General features: G+C 42.5%; 2 protein-coding genes across 7 annotated transcripts in view; one reads left to right on the forward strand and one right to left on the reverse strand.

Annotated features, from left to right (window-relative positions):
• LOC115638227 (PHD finger protein 21A-like) overlaps window positions 1-8,345 on the reverse strand; it is a 49,328-nt gene extending 40,983 nt beyond the window's left edge. The window contains exons 1-3 of one of the 2 annotated variants that reach the window (XM_030539817.1): window positions 8,076-8,345; window positions 7,506-7,538; window positions 7,157-7,222 (exon numbers count right to left, since the gene is read on the reverse strand). In XM_030539817.1, coding sequence (XP_030395677.1) covers window positions 7,157-7,222; window positions 7,506-7,538; window positions 8,076-8,129 — 153 coding nt within the window. In that variant the 5' untranslated portion in view covers window positions 8,130-8,345. Of the gene's footprint in view, window positions 1-6,930; window positions 7,223-7,505; window positions 7,539-8,075 lie in introns of those variants that run through there. The other variant, XM_030539810.1, reaches the window with a different exon arrangement.
• The window catches only part of LOC115638199 (PHD finger protein 21B-like), a 386,151-nt gene that overhangs the window by 104,290 nt on the left and 259,132 nt on the right, over window positions 1-22,729 (forward strand). The window lies entirely within an intron of this gene.

A 22,729-nucleotide genomic window follows, 5' to 3' on the forward strand; every position in this document is an offset into this window, starting at 1 on the left:
CAGGCCTAGTTCTGTGTTTTACTTTCCAGCAGCCAAGTGCATCCATTTCTATCCTACACTTGGGCCACACATTTACTATTCTGTGAGTTAAAAAAAAATGCTGATTAATATACAAAGAAAAAGGAAAAAAATATGAAACAGTCTGCATGTGCTGTGCAAAAAAAAAAAAAAAGTGGTACGTATTTGATTTCAATAGATGCTTACTATTAGGAGTCAGAGGTTGTAGCTAGAACTAAGCCGCATCAGCAATTTCATATGACACTCTAGAAATTGCTACTACATAACAATAAGTAGCTGATTCAAAAAAAAAATGAAAGCGCGCACTTAAGGAAGTACATTTTATCTTCAGAAGAGCATTTTCAAACAATAAGGTGGTACCACCTTAAGTAAAAAAGAAATCCTCAAATATGTTATATGTAAGGGAAATGTACATAGGATGATTTAACAAGGGGAGGTGAAAAGACAGACCAAACATGATTCTGTCAGGCTAAACTAACTGACTTTATTTTAATGGCAGAAAAACGCATTTGCCTTTCAATTAATCCAATTCTTTTTTTGTTCTTCTTTATTTTTATCTTAACTTGCAGCACTTTTTTTTATACTTTGCCAGCTTCAGTTGACTATGCATGTAGAAATTGCCCCCTTTTGACATCATGGTCACACATACACCATTTACCATGGCCTTGTCTGCCTGATTTGCAAACTTCTATCCTTTAACTCTATTGATTAGAAACTGCGTTGATGCCTTAGATTTATGTGGGGAGGAGGGGGGTAACTGTATCATTTTATAATCAGTGTATATTTTATCTCTACCATAAAGAGGAAAGCACAGAGGAAAAAGTTAAATTAACTCTGTATTAATGTGCCTTTATACGCCTTTATAGCTTTCATCTAAAAAATCAAATCTGGAATGAGATGAGATATGGCTTCCTTAACTTGAACAAAAAAAGTGTTTAGAATGATGCACTGTCCCATTGGAAATGTGATTTCATATTACACTACAAAACCCATTTCCCTAGTCTCATACTTGAGAGAGACACTTAGGGCGATTTCTACTTTCTCACCGCAAGGAAAATTCCCATTGAAGTCAACAGACCAGATCCTCAGCGGGAGTAAACTGGCATAGCTCCATTGAGGCCACACTGATCTGGATGAGCTGAGGATCTGGACCACTAATGAAACTTCTGTGAAAAGAGTGAGAGGGGATTGTGGCCTATAAGCTCTGCATATATACATAACACTTTCTAACTCTGTGACACAGGATACCTACAAAATACATTTCACACATACAACAAAAGTTTCAGTAATATGTTTGCTATCAAAGCATCAAATATTTAAGAACAAATATCTGCTTGCTGCAGTACAATTAAATATTTTACAACATGTAACAGGTAGCAAGTACCTTTAGTGTAAGACTACATGTGAAATAAAAAGATATTGTTACTATAATTCCTTTTTCTGAATAGACAAAGGCATTAGAAGGGGAAAAAATTGCTAAATCACAGGGATAATCATCATAGCCAGCTCCTCTAATGAGGCATCATGGGATTACTGGCGTTATTATAAGAGTCATCTTATTGAAGAAATTCAGAGTTAATTGAAATCAATTGTACTGTTCTGACAGCAGGTGTTTTAAGTGGCTAAAATATCAAAGTGTACTCTTTAAAATGGTTAGAATGAATGTTACATTCACTTTCCAACTCTTAGCACTGCCAAGTGATGTACTGTACATGTACAGAATAGTGTACAGTAAAAGAAAAATGCTAGAATAATACCACATTTCACCTGCCAGTCAGACTGCCACCAAGCAAATTTTGATCAAAATTCCCTTCAGCGCTATGTTTACATTCAGGGTTGGCAATTTCAGTGGTTTTTATAAGGGCAAATCAAACGCAAAGCAGAAAGCCACAAGTATGTTTGTGCTGTGCTTCAAACTATGTGAAAATGCTTTTTACAGCCTTTCCTCCCCTCCCCCAATATGGGCATCTAATCTCATGTAACTTTATTGAAAGCATAAAGAAGAATGCTAGGATTGCCTTTATATAAACTATATTCCCAAATTTCCTCTCCAAGGAGCTGATGGTAAATTTGTCATTTTTTACTCAGATAGCAAAGCAACCAATAAATTACTAGCTGATTGTAGCAAAACATAAGGAACTATAGCTTTCTAAATTACCAGCCCAGAGCTAATCTTCACTTAGATCCAATAACTTTACTTGATTTTCCATTTGTTCAGAAGTCCCAGTGAAGTCAATAGAAGCTCTGAGTACAGGACTGCAAAGTCAAGCCCACATTTAAATTACTTCTTGTGTCTGCATTTAAAGACTCAAAGCATAATTGGACAGTTCAAAATTCCACTTCAAGGTTCATCACCAATTTAGAGCCTGATCCAAAGCCATGATCCAATGGGAATACTGGGGCAGAGACTGTCTTTTTGTTCTGTTTTTAGCACCTAGCGCAGTGGGCTCTTGGTCCATGACTAGGGCTCCTAGGTGCTACTTCAATACAAATAAATAAATAATGATCTCTATTGACTTCAATGAGCATTGGATATGGCCCTTAAATCCAAATGGATACTACTGCCACCAAAATAAATTTAGAGTTCTCTCTCTCTCTGAGTTTGTCTTTCTGTGGGCAGAATTTGACCTTGGTTCTACTTAATTTGGAAACCCCATTCTGGTCTTATCTCTGTTTTCATTGACACTTGCAACCTCTATTTTATTTCAACAATTTTGAAAGTACCCAACATATGAAATACTGAGCTTTAGCAAATGTCAATAATTTCCCCTTTAACATGCGTAAACAATGCTGCCATTTTCAGGCATAGCACAGCTTGGATTTCACTAAACCAAAAAACACCGCTCTGAAAGCTAGACACAACATATGTAAAGCAGACATCTTGAACGAAAGAGTCTCCAACAAACTCCCCATGCTTAAGAAGTGCACAATAATTTTACAAAGTCTAACATATCCCATGAAGATATTTTGACAGGGGTCACCAATGGCAAAATACAGTCAATGGTTTAATTTCAGATATGCACTACAAAAAGACAAACCAGCAATAACCACACCTTGGGACAGCCTCTTTGAGACTAATGTTGATTTTCTATGTAGATAGTAAATTATGGTAAAGAAATGAGGCAATGCACAAGTGAATGGCATATACATAATGTCTTTCACGAAGACATATTTTTATTGCTGTGCTCCAGGACAGACCGTTTGAATTCAGAGTTCATCACAGTTGAAAATATAGCTGTCTACACATCCTTACTGTTAATTTTCCAAGACCTGGTTTACCACCCAATGCTGATGACAGAAACAGTTTAACTTGTGATTTGGGTTTTTGTTTTGTTTTTTAATCAGTTAAGTGTTATTATTAAAAAGTAACTTTAAAAAAAAACAACAACAAACCAGCATACTGACTTTGTGGCCAAACAGAACACACAAAAATATGTGCAGCAAAGTACCTCAAACGTGCTTTTAAAGAACAAACCTGGTTCTTATGATTACTCTTTTATTTACATATAAATGCTTATTGCTTGACAATTTAGATAAAAACGTTACTGCTGCTCTGCATGTGATGTGGATTCAAGGTGTAAAACCATTGGACCAACTAATGGAGTCTTCACACATCATATCTTGTTAAAGAAGAGGTAACCCACTCTCAAACGGTATTACAATTCATCAAAACTATAGTGCACACAATGTGTAGGTAGACTCACATAAGACAAGTCTAACTTTGCCTTTCTGAGCAAGAGGTAAATTTAAGTATTGATGTAAGTGACATTAAAAAAACAAAGAACATCTTTCGTATTTTCCCAACATTTTCAAATAATTTATTATAAATTACATTTAATTCCATATTCCTGTACATTGACAATGTAGGAGAAACACTGGATAATTGTACAGAAATTTAATTTGGTTGTAAATTGAAATCTAATTTCTTGCATAAATCTATGTTTAGCACATTTGAGCCCATGCCCAAATGCTTGTATCTGTCTGGATACTTCTGTGTGTTCTTATTTTTAATTTTTAAAAAAAGTAAAAGTTGCAATAAATTCCAATGGCTCAGAAGGGAAACTGATGACTGGGACAGTGAAAAATACTTCTCCCCATGGTTATATTTTTAAACAGTTGTAGTTAGTGTGATGATCTATTCATTTTACTATCTATTTCATCATCCACATGTGCATTTTAACTGAAATGTAATCTTAATATCTTCTGTATTTAGTGCATGCACAGTAAAGGCCAAAATTATCATGTTCTAAATCATAGAATAGAATATCAGGGTTGGAAAGGACCTCAGGATGTTATCTATTCCAAACCCCTGCTCAAAGCAGGGCCAATCCCCAGACAGTTTTTTACCCCAGTTCCCTAAATGGCTCCCTCAAGGATTGAACTCACAACTCTGGATTTAGCAGGCCAATACTCAAACCACTGAGCTATCCCTCCCCCCATTTTATAGCTTAAATTACAACTGATTTAAAAATAAATTAAAAACCCACTATTTTCAAAAGTATATATTAAAACAATCATTTCTGTCCCTCCAAACAACATAAGGTTTCTTTAAATGTATAACAGGAAGGAGGGGGCACTGTACTCATGCAAGCAAGAGGCTGAAATCAGTAATAGATCCATGATTGGTCGAACACCTACTATACTCATTTTAAAGGTACCTCTATCATACCCTATTGCACCTGATAATTCAGTGATGGACTTTTTCTAAGGAGAAATTGCTAATCATACCAAAACCTGCAAATTTACATTATATTTTTGTGACGTGTTCAAAGGCTGAGCCCTCCAAACTCATTTCATTTGTGACCTAAGAAAGATTTAAACCAGGCCTCCAGAGGTGGCAGTCTGGAGCAACAGCACGCTAAATCACCACCTAGCCCCTATTGCATATGATGTCAAAATAAGCAGAAGAAATATAATACTGTCCACTTTTGTAGAAAAATACTAGTTTCAATCACTAGGCCAATATTTACTGTTTTCTGATTTTTATTTTTAATTACTTTGCACTTTATGGAGATTTTTAGAAAATAGGGGGAGTAGTGGGAGTTAAAAAGATATCATGTAACCCTTGTTTACTAGTTAGTTTGAGATTCAAAGAAAATGTTGTGTAAGACTGATAACAATACTCGACACCCAGCTGCATCAGAACGTTCAAACTGTATTTTCAGATGTCTCTCTGCCTTATCTAAATTCCAGCATGTCACATAATAAATAGCTTCTCATTTACTATCATCATAAAAATTTAAACAGCCTTGAAATAGTTGCTACAATAGAGAAAAAAAGATCAAATGTATGTTCCAAATATCACTTAAAACCAGTAAAACTATTTCCATATTGAAGAAAGAACACATAAAGATGCATTGTTGCAGTAAAGGCTGTTACCTTGTTTTAAAAAAATCCTCTACTCAGTGTGGTAGTATTAGAGTCAACAACTTGCTGTTTTACACAGCATAAAAGGACTAACAGCCCTTAGCTATCATGTAGTGTCAGATTTGCTTTAAAAAATAAAGTATGAGATTTGATTCTATACAGTGATTAAACATCTTTGTGCTCTGCTGAGTATTCTATCCCCTCCCCCCTCCAAAAATGGCATCAAAGCAATCAAAATGGTAATGTTCAGCATGAATGGGGTCCCATCCCCCACCTTCAAACTCTGCAGACTTTTCTCCATGTTAGGAAGAAACCAACACCCCTTCTTCACAAAATGGAAGCTTCCACTACCAAATTGAGAGTGCTGACAAATTCTGATTACAATAAACTGGGCGGAAAAGGGTTGCATATAATCACCATCATCTATGCATGCATTCTATGAGCACGTATTAAATATGCACGGATTACTTTTCAACTTTAACCACAACTCCACGCACACACACACACACATAAATAATTCCCCTCTTCCCCCCAGGAATATTACAAATGCCGAGGTTTCTTTCCTAGGGTGGAAGATTTTTTGTTTTGTGATGGGGTAAGAAAGAAAAAAAAGGCGCTGTTCCAAGTTTTGGTGCTGAAAGAGCTGCTGCATTCCGAAGGAATCGCGATCGATTCAGCTGGGGAAAGGAGAGGGGTGATGGAGTAGGATCTATATGCCAAAGGGGCTTTTGGAAACCTGCATGATCCTGCAGAGTGGGGAGGCGGGAGGGGGGTTGTGATGGGGGGGTGGAACGGTGAAAGTTCTTTGCTATGGGGACTCAATCCGGCAGATCATGGACTCGCTTTCCAGGCTGCTGCTGCTTGGTTTAAGCATTAGAAGTACTGAAAGTGGAAGGAACGGGGGGCAAGGAATAGAGAGAGAGAGAGAGAGAGAGAGAGGTAGGTGGGGGGAGCCGGGGGGCACCGGGGGAAAACATGGGGCTGCGGAGCGTTCAATGGCATCTGATCGTGGTGCTGAAACCTAACAATCACAGCTCCTCGCCATCAGCTGATCTAACCCAACAAACTCACAATAGAGAACTTTCTTTCATCCTGAAAGAGGATTAAAGGCTGAGGAGGTGTCAAACATTGCACTATACACAGGGGTCACTTGAAACAAAAATAAAAAATAAAAGTTTATTGGGGGGGGGAGAGGAAGGTTTCTATTTTGTTTTGTTTCCTCTCCTCAGATTTTCCTATAACTGGAACAGGTTATTTTTAAAAAAGTGAAAGTGCCTAAGTGAACTCAAATCCAAAGCTAATACGTCAGATCAGGCCAAGGGAAGAGAAAGACAAGTGCAAAAAAAGTGATCAATAAAAATCAGTTTTGCAATTGACACTAGAAATGGCTTCGACCTGGGCTCCAGTCTCCTTGTTCCCAACTCTTGCTCAGCACATTGCATGGAAGTGCACAAAGTAGCCCAAGACAGGAGATTTTTCCATATTCCTAAAACATGTCGACCAACTCAAAATGGACGCCTCATTTTTTTTATTATTTTTTTTTTACGTTTTAACCAGTGCTTATCTTTTTACTATTATTATAACCCCCACCCCAGGAAAGGGATCTAAGAAACGGATCGTGTTTTGAAAACATACATTTTCTCACTTTACACTTAGGAAAATGGATGTTTTATTCTCTGCTCACGTATTTTTCAGCTAACGTAGCCACTTTTAGGATGTTTAGAAAGTGCATTGGGGGAAAAAAACAGAACTGAATCGATCTATTCCTTACTTGTTTTTCATTAAGAGCTGCTATTCTTGATTGCCTTTCATGGATTTGTTTCTTAAGATCACCGTTCTGCAAAAATGGCAATAAAATGCATATTAAAGGCAAAGTGTAAAACTAACCCGTCATGAATAAACTTGAGATTAGACATTGTTCAAAGGCAAAACCGTTTCATCAACGCCGTACAAAAGCATGCACACACACATAAACACCCTCTTTAGTCAAAAAGCTCAGTGAAGACTACAAAATGAGATCTCTTACTGATAAAGTTTCTCATCCTGCTGTCCCGGCACAACTGCGCTTATTACAGCAGGAATAAAATACTGAAGAAGAGGAAAAAAGGATCTGCATTTACCTGTGGATCTTGCTTCATCTGTGCAACTAGTTTCTATAAAAAAAAAAATCACCCCAAAAAAGGAGGAATTAGAAACTGTTTCAAGTTTAATGGATTTTTTAAAAAATGTGTGTGTGTGTGTCGGGAACGGGGGAGGGAGGGGGGTAAGGAACAAAGAGGCAAGTAAACACTGCGAGTCAGTTTCAAGCAAAGCTCATAAATATTCAAGTCTCGTCCTAATCTCTCCAACACACACAAGCACCAACCGCAATGTTAACTCCGATTCTCCACAACACACACACACACACACACACACAACTCGGCCGAACAGTCTCCCAAACTACTTTTGCAAAGTGTTCGATATTCCAAGGGGGATCCGGGGGGGGGGCTCTCGCCGGCTCCCCCAGGCTCGGCTCCAGCCTCCCCCCTCTTCACTCTCACTCCCAGCCCCCCTCCCCTGATCGATAGACCCTGCGACAAGCAGCAAACGCTCCTCGCTCAGCATGCGAGGCTGGCTCCCTGCGGGTCCCCCGCCCCCCCAGCTGCCCGCTCGCGCACCCCGGGGCCAGCCGCGCGGGCTCGCGGCGTTACCTGGTGACACTGGATTTCCACTTTTAACGCCTCTTGCAAGCTCTGTAGCTCCATCCCTGCAACTTGCCCGGCACTTTGCTGCCACTTTCGGAACCCGGCGAAGTTTCTTTTGTTTTTGTTCCGTTGGCTCTCGGGGAGGGGGGGTTGTTGGTTTTTTCTCCGCGGCCACAAACCAGCCCCCCCCTCAGACAAGCCCACCCCGAGCAGCGCAATTTAAAAAAAAAAACCACAACAACAATCGAAAGAAACAACTACTCAGGCTGCACAGCAAGTTCTTTCCCTCTTTGCTAGGGACACAGACTCATCACTCACTTTCCGCCAAACTAGGGGGGGGACTCCGCCCCAGCCCCCCCGCCAGCGCTGCGCCCGGGGCCCCAGGCGGCCCCCGCTCCGCCCAGGAGCCGAGTAACCGCCTCCCGCAGCCCGCCCGCCCTCCGGTGGGGACGAGGGGGACTTAAAACGGCAGGGACTATATTTTCTCAGAGTGCGCGCCTTGATTTCACTTTGCCTCGGGAAAAGTTGTGCCACGGCTGTCAATGCTAATTCGGAGGTGCCCGGATGGAGCAAGGGGAGGGGGCGGAGGGAGGGAAAGGGACTGAAAGCTCCTCGCCTGGCGCATGCGCCGCGCGGTGCCGCGGCGGGCGAGAGAACAACAAAGTAAGTGATGGAGAGAGAGAGGGGAGCGCGAGTTCCCAGGCGGCCGGGCCGGGCCGGGCTGGGCTGGGCTCTGCCCCGCGTCCCGCTGCCTCTGCGTGTCAGGGCCGCGGGCTCCCCCGCTGCGGGGCAAGGCGAGTGCTGGTGCTGCCTCCCTCTGCCCCTCACCGCGGCCGCGGGGCTGCTCTTGCCCGGCCTAGAAGTGGGGGCAAGGGGCGGGCAGTATTAGATCGCCCCAAAGCAACACAGGCTGGGAAGGAGGCAAGTTTTTCTCTCACACACACACACACACGGGCTTTCATCCTGTCCTCTTTCCCCTTCCCTCTCTCCTCACCTTTCCCCTACACTCACTTGGATTCTTCTGCCTTTGCTCCACTCGCTTTCTTCCCTTTCCTCTTCCAGCTTTCGTGCTCTAAGATATTTAACTACCTGCCAGCTAATGAAGGCAACGAGGTCATTTTTTATCTTGTTCAATTTAAACAGGCTAGAAACTGGTTTCTTACATATCTTGTCAACACACACATTATTGATAATTGGGAGTTAGGGTTTAAGGAAGGTTTTGAAAATAAGATGGTCTTCTGCAAACACACACAACCTAACTTTGAAGGTTGAGGCTAAAGTTCCAAAATATTTAAAAAAAAAAAAATTGGAGTATGTGAAAATGCACAGTAACCATGACCCAACCAACCTTCTGCTCTGCCTGTGTATCATCACCTTGACAACAGCCAGAAACTTATCCTATGCACAGAGTTGCTCTGGTTTAACTAAAGGTGAAATGATGCAGTTATTTGTGTGACTGTGTGTATAGAAACTTAGGCATGGTCTCCACAAGAAAATCCACACCCCTGAGTGACATAGTTAAGCCAACCTAAATCTCCGTATAGAGAAAGTAGTAGGTTGATGGAAGAATTCTTTGATTAACCTAGCTCCTATTTCTTGGGGAGATGGATTACCCAGGACGATGGGAGAACTTCTTCCGTTAGTGTCTACACTGTCTGAAGTGCTATAGAGGTACAGCTGGACCTCTCTAGCATTTGAAGTGTAGCCAAGCCCTCAGCTTGTTAAATAACAGTGACAAGTCTAAGGTTATGTCTACACTACTGTACCACTACTGTAAAATTTCCTGTGTAGACCTCTTCCACCTGCATAATTCAACCACCCCCAATGAGCAGTAGTAGTTACGTTGGCAGGAGACTCTGTCCACACCAGTGCTTTTGTCAGTGAAACTTATGTCAATCAGGGATGGTTTTTTCCACACGCCTGACAGACAAAAGTTTTGCTGACAAAAGTGCTAGTGTAGACTAAGCCTAAATTAATGTAAGAGAGATCATAACCAGAGCAGCACCAGTTTAACTAAATCAATGCAACATCACCTCTTTAGTCAAACCAGTGCAACTTGTGTGTGTGGACAAGCCTTAGTGACATTAAAAACCACAAACACAGCTCAGGTTAATTTTATCTCTGACTGTCAAAATTAAGAACATACACAGTTAAGTGTTCAGCCTCTACATTAATGAGTTCAATACTAGTAACCTGATAATACTCTCATTCTTATCGTGATTTCAAGCTGCACTCTTACTGATACTAACCTACCATACGGAAACTGGCAGAACACCACAGTGCTACAGCTGTGCTTGGACATAAAACTTTTAACTATAGAAATCTTTCTCCCCAAATAAAGACACCAATACCTACCAAGACAAATCTACTAAATCAAACCTGAAGTATCTAAGATGTTAAGAAAAGAAAAATCTTGCCAATTTCCATTAGACTTTCCAGAAATATTCTATCCTACCCTGACATAAGGTCATGTCTGTGAAATTCAAGGTGGCTTGTTCTTGGTTTGGCACAATTATGAATGAGGTGTCTTAAGCAGACATAAAATTAAAAGCCTGTTTCAACCTTAGCTATTGGAAACACTAGAATCGTTATATATATTTATTTTAAAAATCTTTATTTGTGTTATATCAACATATTCCTTATTGAAATTGACCAAATTAAAAAAATCTAATTTACTTTTCACCATTTGTTCACTTTTTTGAACATTTGGCTTGAACAATGAAAATAGACTGGTCAGTTTCACTTTCTGATGCTCTTTCTCTAGAGCACTTTTTCTGTGTTTGGATTGCAAACATTGCATGGAAAAGTTTAAAACCAAATAAATACAGTGCTTTAGTAGTGTGTATATGATGGCAGTTGTTTTTTGTTATGGGTTTTTAATGAAAATATTATATTAATAAATCATAATAAAATCGTATTTAAACAATCTAAATAGTTAGGCTTCAACTACCTGCTGATTTCTCTAACTACTTTTTCTTAAACTCAACTTATAACAGAATTTATTAGATTTCATGATAAATAACTAGTTGGTGACCTAAAAGGTCAAGATAAATGGTAAAGTCCAACTACTTTATCACATATGGACTTGGTTTTACAGCCCTTACTCAGAAGAATAAGGACTAAGAGACCAATCCTATGCAGACACTTATGCACATGGAACACTTTATGAATGTGAGTTAATGGACCTACTCCTAGAAGCACAATTACATATGTGCACAAGTATTTGCAAGATCATGGCCCAACAAAAGTAAAGGTTTGCTGGTTATACCCAGTAAAGCTCAGACTCTGAAACCACATGAGTAACATTGGGTTATGCATGCAGGGAATCCTATTGACCTGAATGAGTCCATTCACAGATTTAAAGTTACTCTTACAATTAAGCATTTACAAGATAAGGGCCTAAAGTCTTTGTGAATCAGAAGTAACTCCACTGAAATCAATTGTTATATGAGTGTAAAACTCATGAGAGATCAGTATCAGGCCCTAAGCTGGACTGTCTTTTTCTACGTTTGTACAGCATCTACCACAACGGGTTCCTGGTCCATGACTAGGGCTCCTATGTACTATAGTAATACAAATAAATAAAATAATAAAAATCTAACAATTGACTGAGTTATATTAATTGAAGCATGATTTATGTATTACTCATGACTCTATTGCTAGTCTGCTGACTGTTTCCGATCATAGTTTTGTATTGTTATAAAAAGCATGCATAGACAGCAAATCATCTTTTTGAGTATTGTAAAATAATTATTCTTTCATCAAAATACAATTGGTAGTTGCATTTTGCCTAACTTTTGTTGTTTGAGAATGTTGGAGGGTGCCCACAAACAGTAAACTTAAACCTTTATAAAAATGACCTGCAAGGAGTTCTTATTTTATCCCTACCACACCAATTAGATGACTATAGGAAAATAGTTTGAAAGTTTGCTTCAACATCTTTGCCATTCAAGAATTGGCTTATATGTTCACAATGCAATGCTCGGTCACAGATTACAATATCCAGGCAACATCAGTATAAAGCACTAAACATAATGAAGTTGATTGCTATTCATCTATTGATACCGTTCTATTTGTTGTATAGGCAATTGTGTAAAATATATTAATCTGTCAAACATATTTCAGCAATAATTTTCTACTGCTATCTGTAAAAACTTTAACAGCTTTATGGAATGTACTCCAGCATGGTGAAATCTTGGTGACCAAATTATGGATGTGTAATGGCTGGTACTAGAGGGAAAAGTCACAGTGAGCCCAGTTCCATCTGTGTTCTTGTATAGAGAGGGTAGCCATAATTTGGCTAGGGAGTGCAAGGGGGAAGGGAGACTAGCCAACACTACTAGCAGCGCTCCACAGAAGTATGCCTAAGCCTGGTGGGGAATGGTTATAGCTCTGCTCCTCTTGAGCACCAGCTAATTGATGTAGCACTGAGAGAAGCACATGCTGTCCCATCAAGTGTTGCATATCCCATATGTAAGCACACTCTCTCCCACCCTTGGAGGTATTATCACTGCTCCTGGCTTCTGTAGGAGCAGTGCTCCCAGAAGTCCCCCACATGAGCTCTTCCCTTTCTCACAGTGAAGTTCAGGTTCATAGAGCCTTGATATGTACTTTTGGATATATTTTAAGTATACAGTAACAATAATGTGCAATCGGCGGCATGCCATCTGTGCATGCCCAATCAGCTGTGCATTGTTCAACAGGTAGCCTGCAGGATGATTCTATCTGGCCACCATGAGGAACACCATTTTGTAGAACAAAGTGGCATTCTCTGCACAACATGACCTTGCACTTACTGTACATGCAAGGTCATGTTGCATGGAGGACACCATTTTTGACCACCTCAGACATGCAAGTGTGTTGGTGCAAGTCTTGCTAAAAGAGTCATGGCATACCACTATGTGCAGTTGTCATAAACAGATAGCTAAGGGTTAATGTCTCTTTCACCTGAAACACCTGACCAGAGAACCAATCAGGAAACTGGATTTTTTCAACTTTGGGTGGAGGGAAAAGTGTGTCTCTGAGTCTTTTGTCTGTCTGCCTGTTTCCTCTGAGCTTTGGAGAAGTACTTTTTATTTTCTAGTCTTCTGTTTCTAAGTGTAAGGACAAAGAGATCAGATAGTAAGTTCTATGGTTTCTTTTCTTTGGTATTTGCATGAATGTAAGTGCTGAAGTGCTTTGATTTGTATTCTTTTTGAATAAGGCTGTTTATTCAATATTCTTTTAAGCAATTGACCCTGTGTTGTATCATCTTAATACAGAGAGAACATTTGTATTTTTTCTTTCTTTTTTATATAAAGTTTTCTTTTAAGACCTGTTGGAGTTTTTCTTTACTTCAGGGAAATTAAGTCTGTACTCACCAGGGAATTGGTGGGAGGAAGAAATCAGGGGAAAGCTGTGTGTTGGATTGCTAGCCTGATTTTGCATTTCCTCTGGGTGAATAGGAAAGTCCTTTTTGTTCCCAGGACTGGGGAACGGAGAGGGGGAATCACTCTGCGTAGTTTCACAGAGCTTGTGTCTGTGTATCTCTCCAGGAGCACCTGGAGGGGGGAAGGGAATCAGGATTATTTCCCTTTGTTGTGAGACTCAAGGGATTTGGGTCTTGTGGTCCCCAGGGAAGGTTTTTCAGGGGGACCAGAGTGCCCCAAAACACTCTAATTTTTTGGGTGGTGGCAGCAGGTACCAGGTCCAAGCTGGTAACTAAGCTTGGAGGTTTTCATGCTAACCCCCATATTTTGGACGCTAAGGTCCAGAATCTGGGAATAAGGTTATAACATGGTGGCAGCGGCGGGATATAGACAGAATCCAGAAGCCAGTAGGAATATTATATTTTTCTTTTCTCTGCTAAGGGCTTTTTAGCAGAGAGAAACAGTTTGGTTTTAAAAGGGAACCAGAGAGAAATTTTTTTTTCTGCTCTCTCTAGCAGTTTGTGGTTTGCATGTTAAGCGAGAAGACTGTTAAGGGTCTTTTGTCATGCAATAGCCCTCCCATTAGGAGGCAAAGTACCAGCACTTATATGCATGCAAATAAAGTGGTTTTTCTGGTTTCCCTTCATTGAACATTAGCTAGAGAGAAAAAAGGAAAAAAGCACTGTTGCTAGGCAGACTTCAGGAGGCAACAGAGAGCCTGCAGTTCAGAAGATAAACATCGGAGGGCACCCCAACACAAGAAAACAGGAACCATGACTTCTAAGGCAAGGATTGACGCCGAATGACAAATCAAAGACGCTGAACACAGGCGACAACTGGAAATAAAACAAAAAGAGATGGAGATAAAAGAAAAGGAAGAAAGCATCAAACTGGCAGCCTTCCAAAGAGAACAGGCAGCCCAAGAGGCAGCACACAAAAGAAAACTAGAAGAAGAAGAAGCAGCCTACCGAAGGAAACAAGCAGAAGATGAGTTGGCCCACAGAAGGAAGCAAGAAGAAGAAGAGGCGGCCCACCGCCGAGACATGGAAAAACACCAAAAAGAAATGGAAAAACAACAAAAAGAAATGGAAAAACAACAAAAAGAAAATGAAGAGAAGGAAAAACAGAGAAAACATGAACTGGACTTGGCAAAAGCTGGGCTGCATGTGCCAGCCCACCCTAACAACCCGGCGCCAACTATTGCTCCACAGCACAGGAAATTTCCCACCTACAAGGCAGGTGATGACACCGAGGCCTTCTTGGAAAATTTTGAAAGAGCCTGTCTTGGGTACAGCATCCCCGAAGACCAGTACATGGTAGAATTAAGGCCACACCTCAGTGGACCTTTAGCAGAGGTGGCAGCTGAAATGCCCAAGCCGCAAATGAATGACTATAAACTTTTTCAAACCAAGGCCAGATACAGGATGGGGATAACCCCAGATCATGCCCGTCGGCGCTTCAGAACCCAAAAATGGAAACCAGAGGTGTCATTTCCCAAACACGCCTACTACATTGCAAAAAACTATGAGGCCTGGTTAACAGGAAACAACATTCAAACCTTGGAAGAAGTGAACCTCCTCATACAAATGGAGCAGTTCTTGGATGGTGTTCCTGAAGACATCACACGGTACATACAAGATAGAAATCCCAAAACTATCGCTGAGGCGGGGGAGATTGGAGCCAAATGGATGGAACTGGCAGAAAGCAAAAAAGCTACTGTCAAGGGGAACGATTACCCCAGGGGGCACACAGACCATAAACCCTACAACCGAGGACAGCCAAAGACCCTCCATACCACCCAAGTAAAGCCACAGATACCCTACTCTTCAACCTCACCAGTCTCCAGTAACTCACCTCGGCCCAGTGACCCATCAGATGGAAGATGCTTTAAGTGTAATGAACCGGGACATATCAAGGCCAACTGTCCCAAGAACACCATGCGAGTGCAATTCATTACACCACCATCACACCAAAGATCCCCAGGCCCGGATGCCTCTCAAATACCCTTGGAGCGAAGGGAAAATTTGAGAGTGGGCGGAAAGAAGGTTACTGCGTGGAGAGACACGGGGGCACAAGTGTCAGCTATCCACCAATCCTTCGTTGACCCCAAATTCATCAACCCAAAGGCCAAAGTTACAATTTATCCCTTCATGTCACAAGCTGTAGACTTGCCTACAGCTCAACTGCCTGTCCAGTACAAAGGCTGGTCAGGAATGTGGACTTTTGCAGTCTATGACAATTATCCTATCCCCATGCTACTGGGGGAAGACTTGGCCAACCAGGTGAGGCGGGCCAAGAGAGTGGGAATGGTTACCCGTAGCCAAACCAAGCAAGCTTCCAGACCCATTCCTGTTCCTGAGCCGTCCACAGAGGCCCCGTCTGTGTTACCAGAGACCCAGACAGAGGTAGTGGACCCGGATTCCATGCCTACCACTGAAACAGCCACAGCATCTCCAGTCCCAGGCCCGGAACTGGAACAGCAACCAGCACCAGCAAGTGCAACCACATCTTCAAACTCAACACCAGAGGGCGCCAGCGAGCCAGAACTGGCAGAAGCACACGACAGCCATACCCAAAAGGCTCAGCCAGAGCCTGAAATACCCTCAGGTGCACCAGCGGAGAGCGGTTCACCAGCAACGGAAACAACCCCATCACCTACATCGCTTCCAGAGGGACCAAGCCCAAGTCCACAGTCTGAGGAAAAACTGGTGACCCCAGCCTCAAGGGAACAGTTCCAGGCTCAGCAGGAAGCAGATGACAGCCTTCAGAAAGCGTGGGCGGCGGCACGGAGCACCCCACCGCCTCTCAGCTCTTCAAATCGATCCCGGTTTGTTATAGACCAAGGACTTTTATACAAGGAAATTCTTTCTGGTGGACACCGGGAAGAATGGCAGCCGCAAAAACAGTTGGTGGTTCCAACTAAGTACCGGAAGAAGCTCTTAAGCTTAGCCCATGATCATCCCAGTGGCCATGCTGGGGTGAACAGAACCAAGGACCGGTTGGGGAAGTCCTTCCACTGGGAGGGGATGGGCAAGGATGTTGCCAAGTATGTCCGGTCTTGTGAGGTATGCCAAAGAGTAGGTAAGCCTCAAGACCAGGTCAAGGCCCCTCTCCAGCCACTCCCCATAATTGAGGTCCCATTTCAGCGAGTAGCTGTGGATATTCTGGGCCCTTTCCCAAAAAAGACGCCCAGAGGAAAGCAGTACGTACTGACTTTAGTGGACTTTGCTACCCGATGGCCAGAAGCAGTAGCTCTAGGCAACACCAGGGCTAACACTGTGTGCCTGGCCCTAACAGACATCTTTGCCAGGGTAGGTTGGCCCTCTGACATCCTTACAGATTCAGGGTCTAATTTCCTGGCAGGGACCATGGAAAAACTGTGGGAAACTCATGGGGTGAATCACTTGGTTGCCACCCCGTACCACCATCAAACCAATGGCCTGGTGGAAAGGTTCAATGGAACTTTGGGGGCCATGATAAGAAAATTCATCAACGAATTCTCCAATAATTGGGACCTAGTGTTGCAGCAGTTGCTGTTTGCCTACAGGGCTGTACCACATCCCAGTTTAGGGTTTTCACCATTTGAACTGGTGTATGGTCACGAGGTTAAGGGGCCATTACAGTTGGTGAAGCAGCAATGGGAGGGGTTTACGCCTTCTCCAGGAACTAACATTCTGGACTTTGTAAGCAACCTACAAAGCACCCTCCGACACTCTTTAGCCCTTGCTAGAGAGAACCTAAAGGATGCTCAAGAAGAGCAAAAGGCCTGGTATGACAGACATGCCAGAGAACGTTCCTTCAAGGTAGGAGACCAGGTTATGGTCTTGAAGGCGCAACAGGCCCATAAGATGGAAGCATCATGGGAAGGGCCATTCACGGTCCAAGAGCGCCTGGGAGCTGTAAACTACCTCATAGCATTTCCCAATTCCTCACTAAAGCCTAAAGTGTACCATGTTAATTCTCTCAAGCCTTTCTATTCCAGAGACTTACAGGTTTGTCAGTTTACAGTCCAGGGAGATGATGCTGAGTGGCCTGACGGTGTCTACTACGACGGAAAAAAAGACGGTGGCGTGGAAGAGGTGAACCTCTCAACCACCCTGGAACGTCTGCAGCGGCAACAAATCAAGGAGCTGTGCACTAGCTTCGCCCCATTGTTCTCAGCCACCCCAGGACGGACTGAACGGGCATACCACTCCATTGATACAGGTAATGCTCACCCAATCAGAACCCCACCCTACCGGGTGTCTCCTCATGCCCAAGCTGCTATAGAACGGGAGATCCAGAACATGCTACAAATGGGTATAATCCGCCCATCTACCAGTGCATGGGCATCTCCAGTGGTTCTGGTACCCAAACCAGATGGGGAAATACGCTTCTGCGTGGACTACCGTAAGCTAAATGCTGTAACTCGTCCGGACAACTATCCAATGCCACGTACTGATGAGCTATTGGAAAAGTTGGGACGTGCCCAGTTCATCTCTACCATAGACTTAACCAAGGGGTACTGGCAAGTACCGCTAGATGAACTTGCCAAGGAGAGGTCAGCATTCGTCACCCATACGGGGGTGTATGAATTCAATGTCCTTCCTTTCGGCCTTCGAAATGCACCCGCCACCTTCCAGAGGCTGGTAGACGGTCTACTAGCTGGACTGGGAGAATTTGCAGTTGCCTACCTCGATGATGTGGCCATTTTTTCAGACTCCTGGCCCGAACACCTACTCCACCTGGAAAAGGTCTTTGAGCGCATCAGGCAGGCAGGACTAACTGTTAAGGCCAAAAAGTGTCAAATAGGCCAAAACAGAGTGACTTACCTGGGGCACCAGGTGGGTCGAGGAACCATAAACCCCCTACAGGCCAAGGTGGATGCTATCCAAAAGTGGCCTGTCCCAAGGTCAAAGAAACAGGTCCAATCCTTCTTAGGCTTGGCCGGATACTACAGGCGATTTGTACCACACTACAGCCAAATCGCTGCCCCATTGACCGACCTAACCAAAAAGACCCAGCCAAATGCCGTTAAGTGGACTAATGAGTGTCAAAAAGCCTTTACCCAGCTTAAGGCAACGCTCATGTCTGACCCTGTACTCAGGGCCCCGGATTTTGACAAACCATTCCTAGTAACCACAGATGCATCTGAGCGTGGTATAGGAGCAGTGCTCATGCAGGAAGCGACAGATCACAACTTCCATCCTGTCGTGTTTCTCAGCAAGAAACTGTCTGAGAGGGAAAGTCACTGGTCAGTCAGTGAAAAGGAATGCTATGCCATTGTGTACGCCCTGGAAAAGCTACGCCCATATGTTTGGGGACGGCGGTTCCAACTACAAACTGACCATGCTGCACTAAAGTGGCTTCATACTGCCAAGGGGAACAACAAGAAACTTCTTCGTTGGAGTTTAGCTCTCCAAGATTTTGATTTTGAAATTCAACACATCACAGGAGCTTCTAACAAAGTTGCTGATGCACTCTCCCGTGAGAGTTTCCCAGAATCCAGTAGTTAAAAAGTGTCCTTAAAATGTAAAAGTCTGTTAGTTATATACTTAGTAGTATATGTAAAGGTGCATGTGTTGTATTAATCTGTTTATTTTCAAGTTCTAGAAGGAAATTGCCGCCAGTGAGCTTCCCCACTGTCTGCAATTTGGGGGGCGTGTCATAAACAGATAGCTAAGGGTTAATGTCTCTTTCACCTGAAACACCTGACCAGAGAACCAATCAGGAAACTGGATTTTTTCAACTTTGGGTGGAGGGAAAAGTGTGTCTCTGAGTCTTTTGTCTGTCTGCCTGTTTCCTCTGAGCTTTGGAGAAGTACTTTTTATTTTCTAGTCTTCTGTTTCTAAGTGTAAGGACAAAGAGATCAGATAGTAAGTTCTATGGTTTCTTTTCTTTGGTATTTGCATGAATGTAAGTGCTGAAGTGCTTTGATTTGTATTCTTTTTGAATAAGGCTGTTTATTCAATATTCTTTTAAGCAATTGACCCTGTGTTGTATCATCTTAATACAGAGAGAACATTTGTATTTTTTCTTTCTTTTTTATATAAAGTTTTCTTTTAAGACCTGTTGGAGTTTTTCTTTACTTCAGGGAAATTAAGTCTGTACTCACCAGGGAATTGGTGGGAGGAAGAAATCAGGGGAAAGCTGTGTGTTGGATTGCTAGCCTGATTTTGCATTTCCTCTGGGTGAATAGGAAAGTCCTTTTTGTTCCCAGGACTGGGGAACGGAGAGGGGGAATCACTCTGCGTAGTTTCACAGAGCTTGTGTCTGTGTATCTCTCCAGGAGCACCTGGAGGGGGGAAGGGAATCAGGATTATTTCCCTTTGTTGTGAGACTCAAGGGATTTGGGTCTTGTGGTCCCCAGGGAAGGTTTTTCAGGGGGACCAGAGTGCCCCAAAACACTCTAATTTTTTGGGTGGTGGCAGCAGGTACCAGGTCCAAGCTGGTAACTAAGCTTGGAGGTTTTCATGCTAACCCCCATATTTTGGACGCTAAGGTCCAGAATCTGGGAATAAGGTTATAACAGCAGTAAATGCAATGTGTCTGTCACTGAAAGTTTTGCATCCATATATGCAAAATTAAGTATATAGTGGCTACCTGTCTCCAGCTGTATTCTCTTGTCTTTTGTGTAACTAATGTTTGACACTGAGCAGAAATTTCCTCTGGAAAATTCTATAAAAGTTTGGCTGTCCCACACATTTCATTAATATCATACATCAATTCCATGAAGACATGGCTGGTCAAGTACTCTCAGATAGTGGCTTCTCAAAACAAAGCTGCATGCTGGCACCAGTCCTCTTTGGTCTCTTCTCAACAGCCATTCTGAATTACACAATTGTCAACTTTCAGAAGAGCATCTATAGAAAGTACAGAACTGATGCAAAACTCCAAAAGCTTTCTACACAGACAACAGTCCTTGAGGAACTCACATGTGAAGCCCTTTCTGCAGAGGACTGTCCTCTAGTAAGAGTATGTCTACACTATGCTGCAGTGCAGACTATGGGTGTGTGAATTGCATAGTGCATCAAAATGGACTAACTGCCCTATGTGGATGCTGCTAGTGTGAACTAAAAAGGTACCTAGTTCATATTAACAGAGTCCTCTTTAAACAGTAGCATCCCCAGAAGGCAGTTAGAGTACGTTTTGGTATGCAGTTCATACCTCTGTAGTCTATGGTGCAGCACAGTGTAGACAGTTATAGTAAAAGTGACCTGCAGCTTACCCTTGATAGGTTCTCAGCAACAACTAAATAAGCTGGACTCAACAACAGCCCGGAAAAAACTGAAGCCATCTTCCAGCCAGACCCATCCGCTACCACCACTGAGCCAAACATCACCATCGATGATACAAACCTAAAGAACATCAGTCCCTTTAACTACCTTGGCAGTACCATTTCAAGTAATATCAAACAGAATATGAAAGGCAAGTGAGGTCTTCAGAAGGTTGCCATGGGATACTCAACCAGCATACCATTGTACAGGCGTGAAACATGGACAGTTACCACAGACATCAAACAACTTGACAATTTTAATGTATTGTCTTTGCTCTAGTCTGAAGGTCCACTGGCAAGGCAAAGTGTCAAACATCAACATCCTTGAAAAAGCAAAAACAATCAGCATGTAGGTAATGATTATCAAAGCTCTGCTTAGGTGAACAGGTCATGTTATTAGATTGGATGATGATGAACTCGCTGAAAAAAGTCCTCTATGGTGAGCTGGAACTCAGAAAGCACAGGAAGGATAGTCAATGTAAACACTTCAGCAACACCTTTAAAAGTAGAATCTCAACTTATGTGGCGTAAATATTGATAATTTCAAAGATGCAGCCAATAACAGACCTGAATGGAGAGCAACTATCAGTAAAGGTTATAAACACTTTGAGAAAGACGGATGCGAAAAAGTGATCAAAGAAAGAGCTAAATGTCATGCCAAGTCTTCAGTGCGAGACTACACATTCCTATGTGATATCTGTTTATGACCTTGCTCCTTGCAGATTAGACTCTACAGCCACAAGACACCACACAAGATGCCCTGACATTGTCAGATATGACAGTCATGCAGTATAACTAGTAATGGATGCCTAGAGTCTACTATTCTGGGCATTGCCATTTTAACCCTGTTTTAATCCTGAATCTCTGCATATTATAATGTTTATCCTTATCAGAAATTATTACTGATTTATAAAGAGGAGCTAGGAACCCCACTGCCATTGATAATGCCTAATTCCCGTATGTGCCTTTGAAAATGCCCCATCCCTCTTTTTGCAATATTGTTCCTTCTAGTACCCATATGTCAAACATGTACAGAAGTGAGCCCCAAATTGGTGATCCCTGTGAAGGCACTCACTGGCTCAGTGGTTCTCAGTCTGCAGCCCAATCAGCACATAGCAGCAGCCCATGTGACATCCTCGGGGCCATAAAGGTAGTATTGGATGCAGCCCACAATGATAAATAGGTTGAGAACCACTGCACTAGCTTAACTATAGGTTCCCTCTGCTTTGAGCCTGCAAAAAGCACTCTTCACAAATTGACATTGGGTTCTAGAGATAATTGGAACATGGCCACCTTAAAAAGGGGGAACAGTTGCTCAACACCTGCTGTCCTAGAAAAGGTGCCTAAAGCCTATGGCAAGGCACCATGGAGATCCAGGCTTGTTTAGCCAACACTCCCCTACATGAGCAATAACACTTTGTGCATGTAGTAGCATGGCACAATGACAATGAAGGTGTACGAGGACCAGTTGTTCTAGCAGGAAGGAAAGTGGACCCACTGGCCACACAGAAGGCCTTCAGGTCAGGTAATCTAATCAAAAATCTTCAGCATTTGACCCCAACTTTCCTATTTATTTCCAGCCTATACAGTTTTCCTCCTTCCCTTTCTGTGAGGTCATCTTCCTCAAAGATTGAGCTTTAGAGAAGATAATGTACTTATTGGAAAATAAGAAATACAGATAAATCGTGCCTTCCATGGAAAAACCTGCAGGAAAGGCAAAGTTCAGTAGAAAACTCCATGTGTTGCAATTCATGAAGTTCACAACTCACCGTCTTAAATAGGTCAGGGGTTTAAGGTACTGTGGACCTAGGGAAGTCCCAAGATCTGTGGCAATCCAGCAGGAAGCTGGGATATCTATATAGATGTCTGGTCCTTTGAGTTGCTCCCCAAGTCACCTCCTCTGGCATCATAGCTGCCTCATGAGCTGTGCTCTTATTGTTTCCCAGTCTCTTGTCCTGGCCCTTTACTCTCAATCATTCCCTTTCTAAACCTGCAGA

This window comes from Gopherus evgoodei, chromosome 1 (assembly GCF_007399415.2).
Source record: "Gopherus evgoodei ecotype Sinaloan lineage chromosome 1, rGopEvg1_v1.p, whole genome shotgun sequence".
NCBI classification, from domain to species: domain Eukaryota; kingdom Metazoa; phylum Chordata; order Testudines; family Testudinidae; genus Gopherus; species Gopherus evgoodei.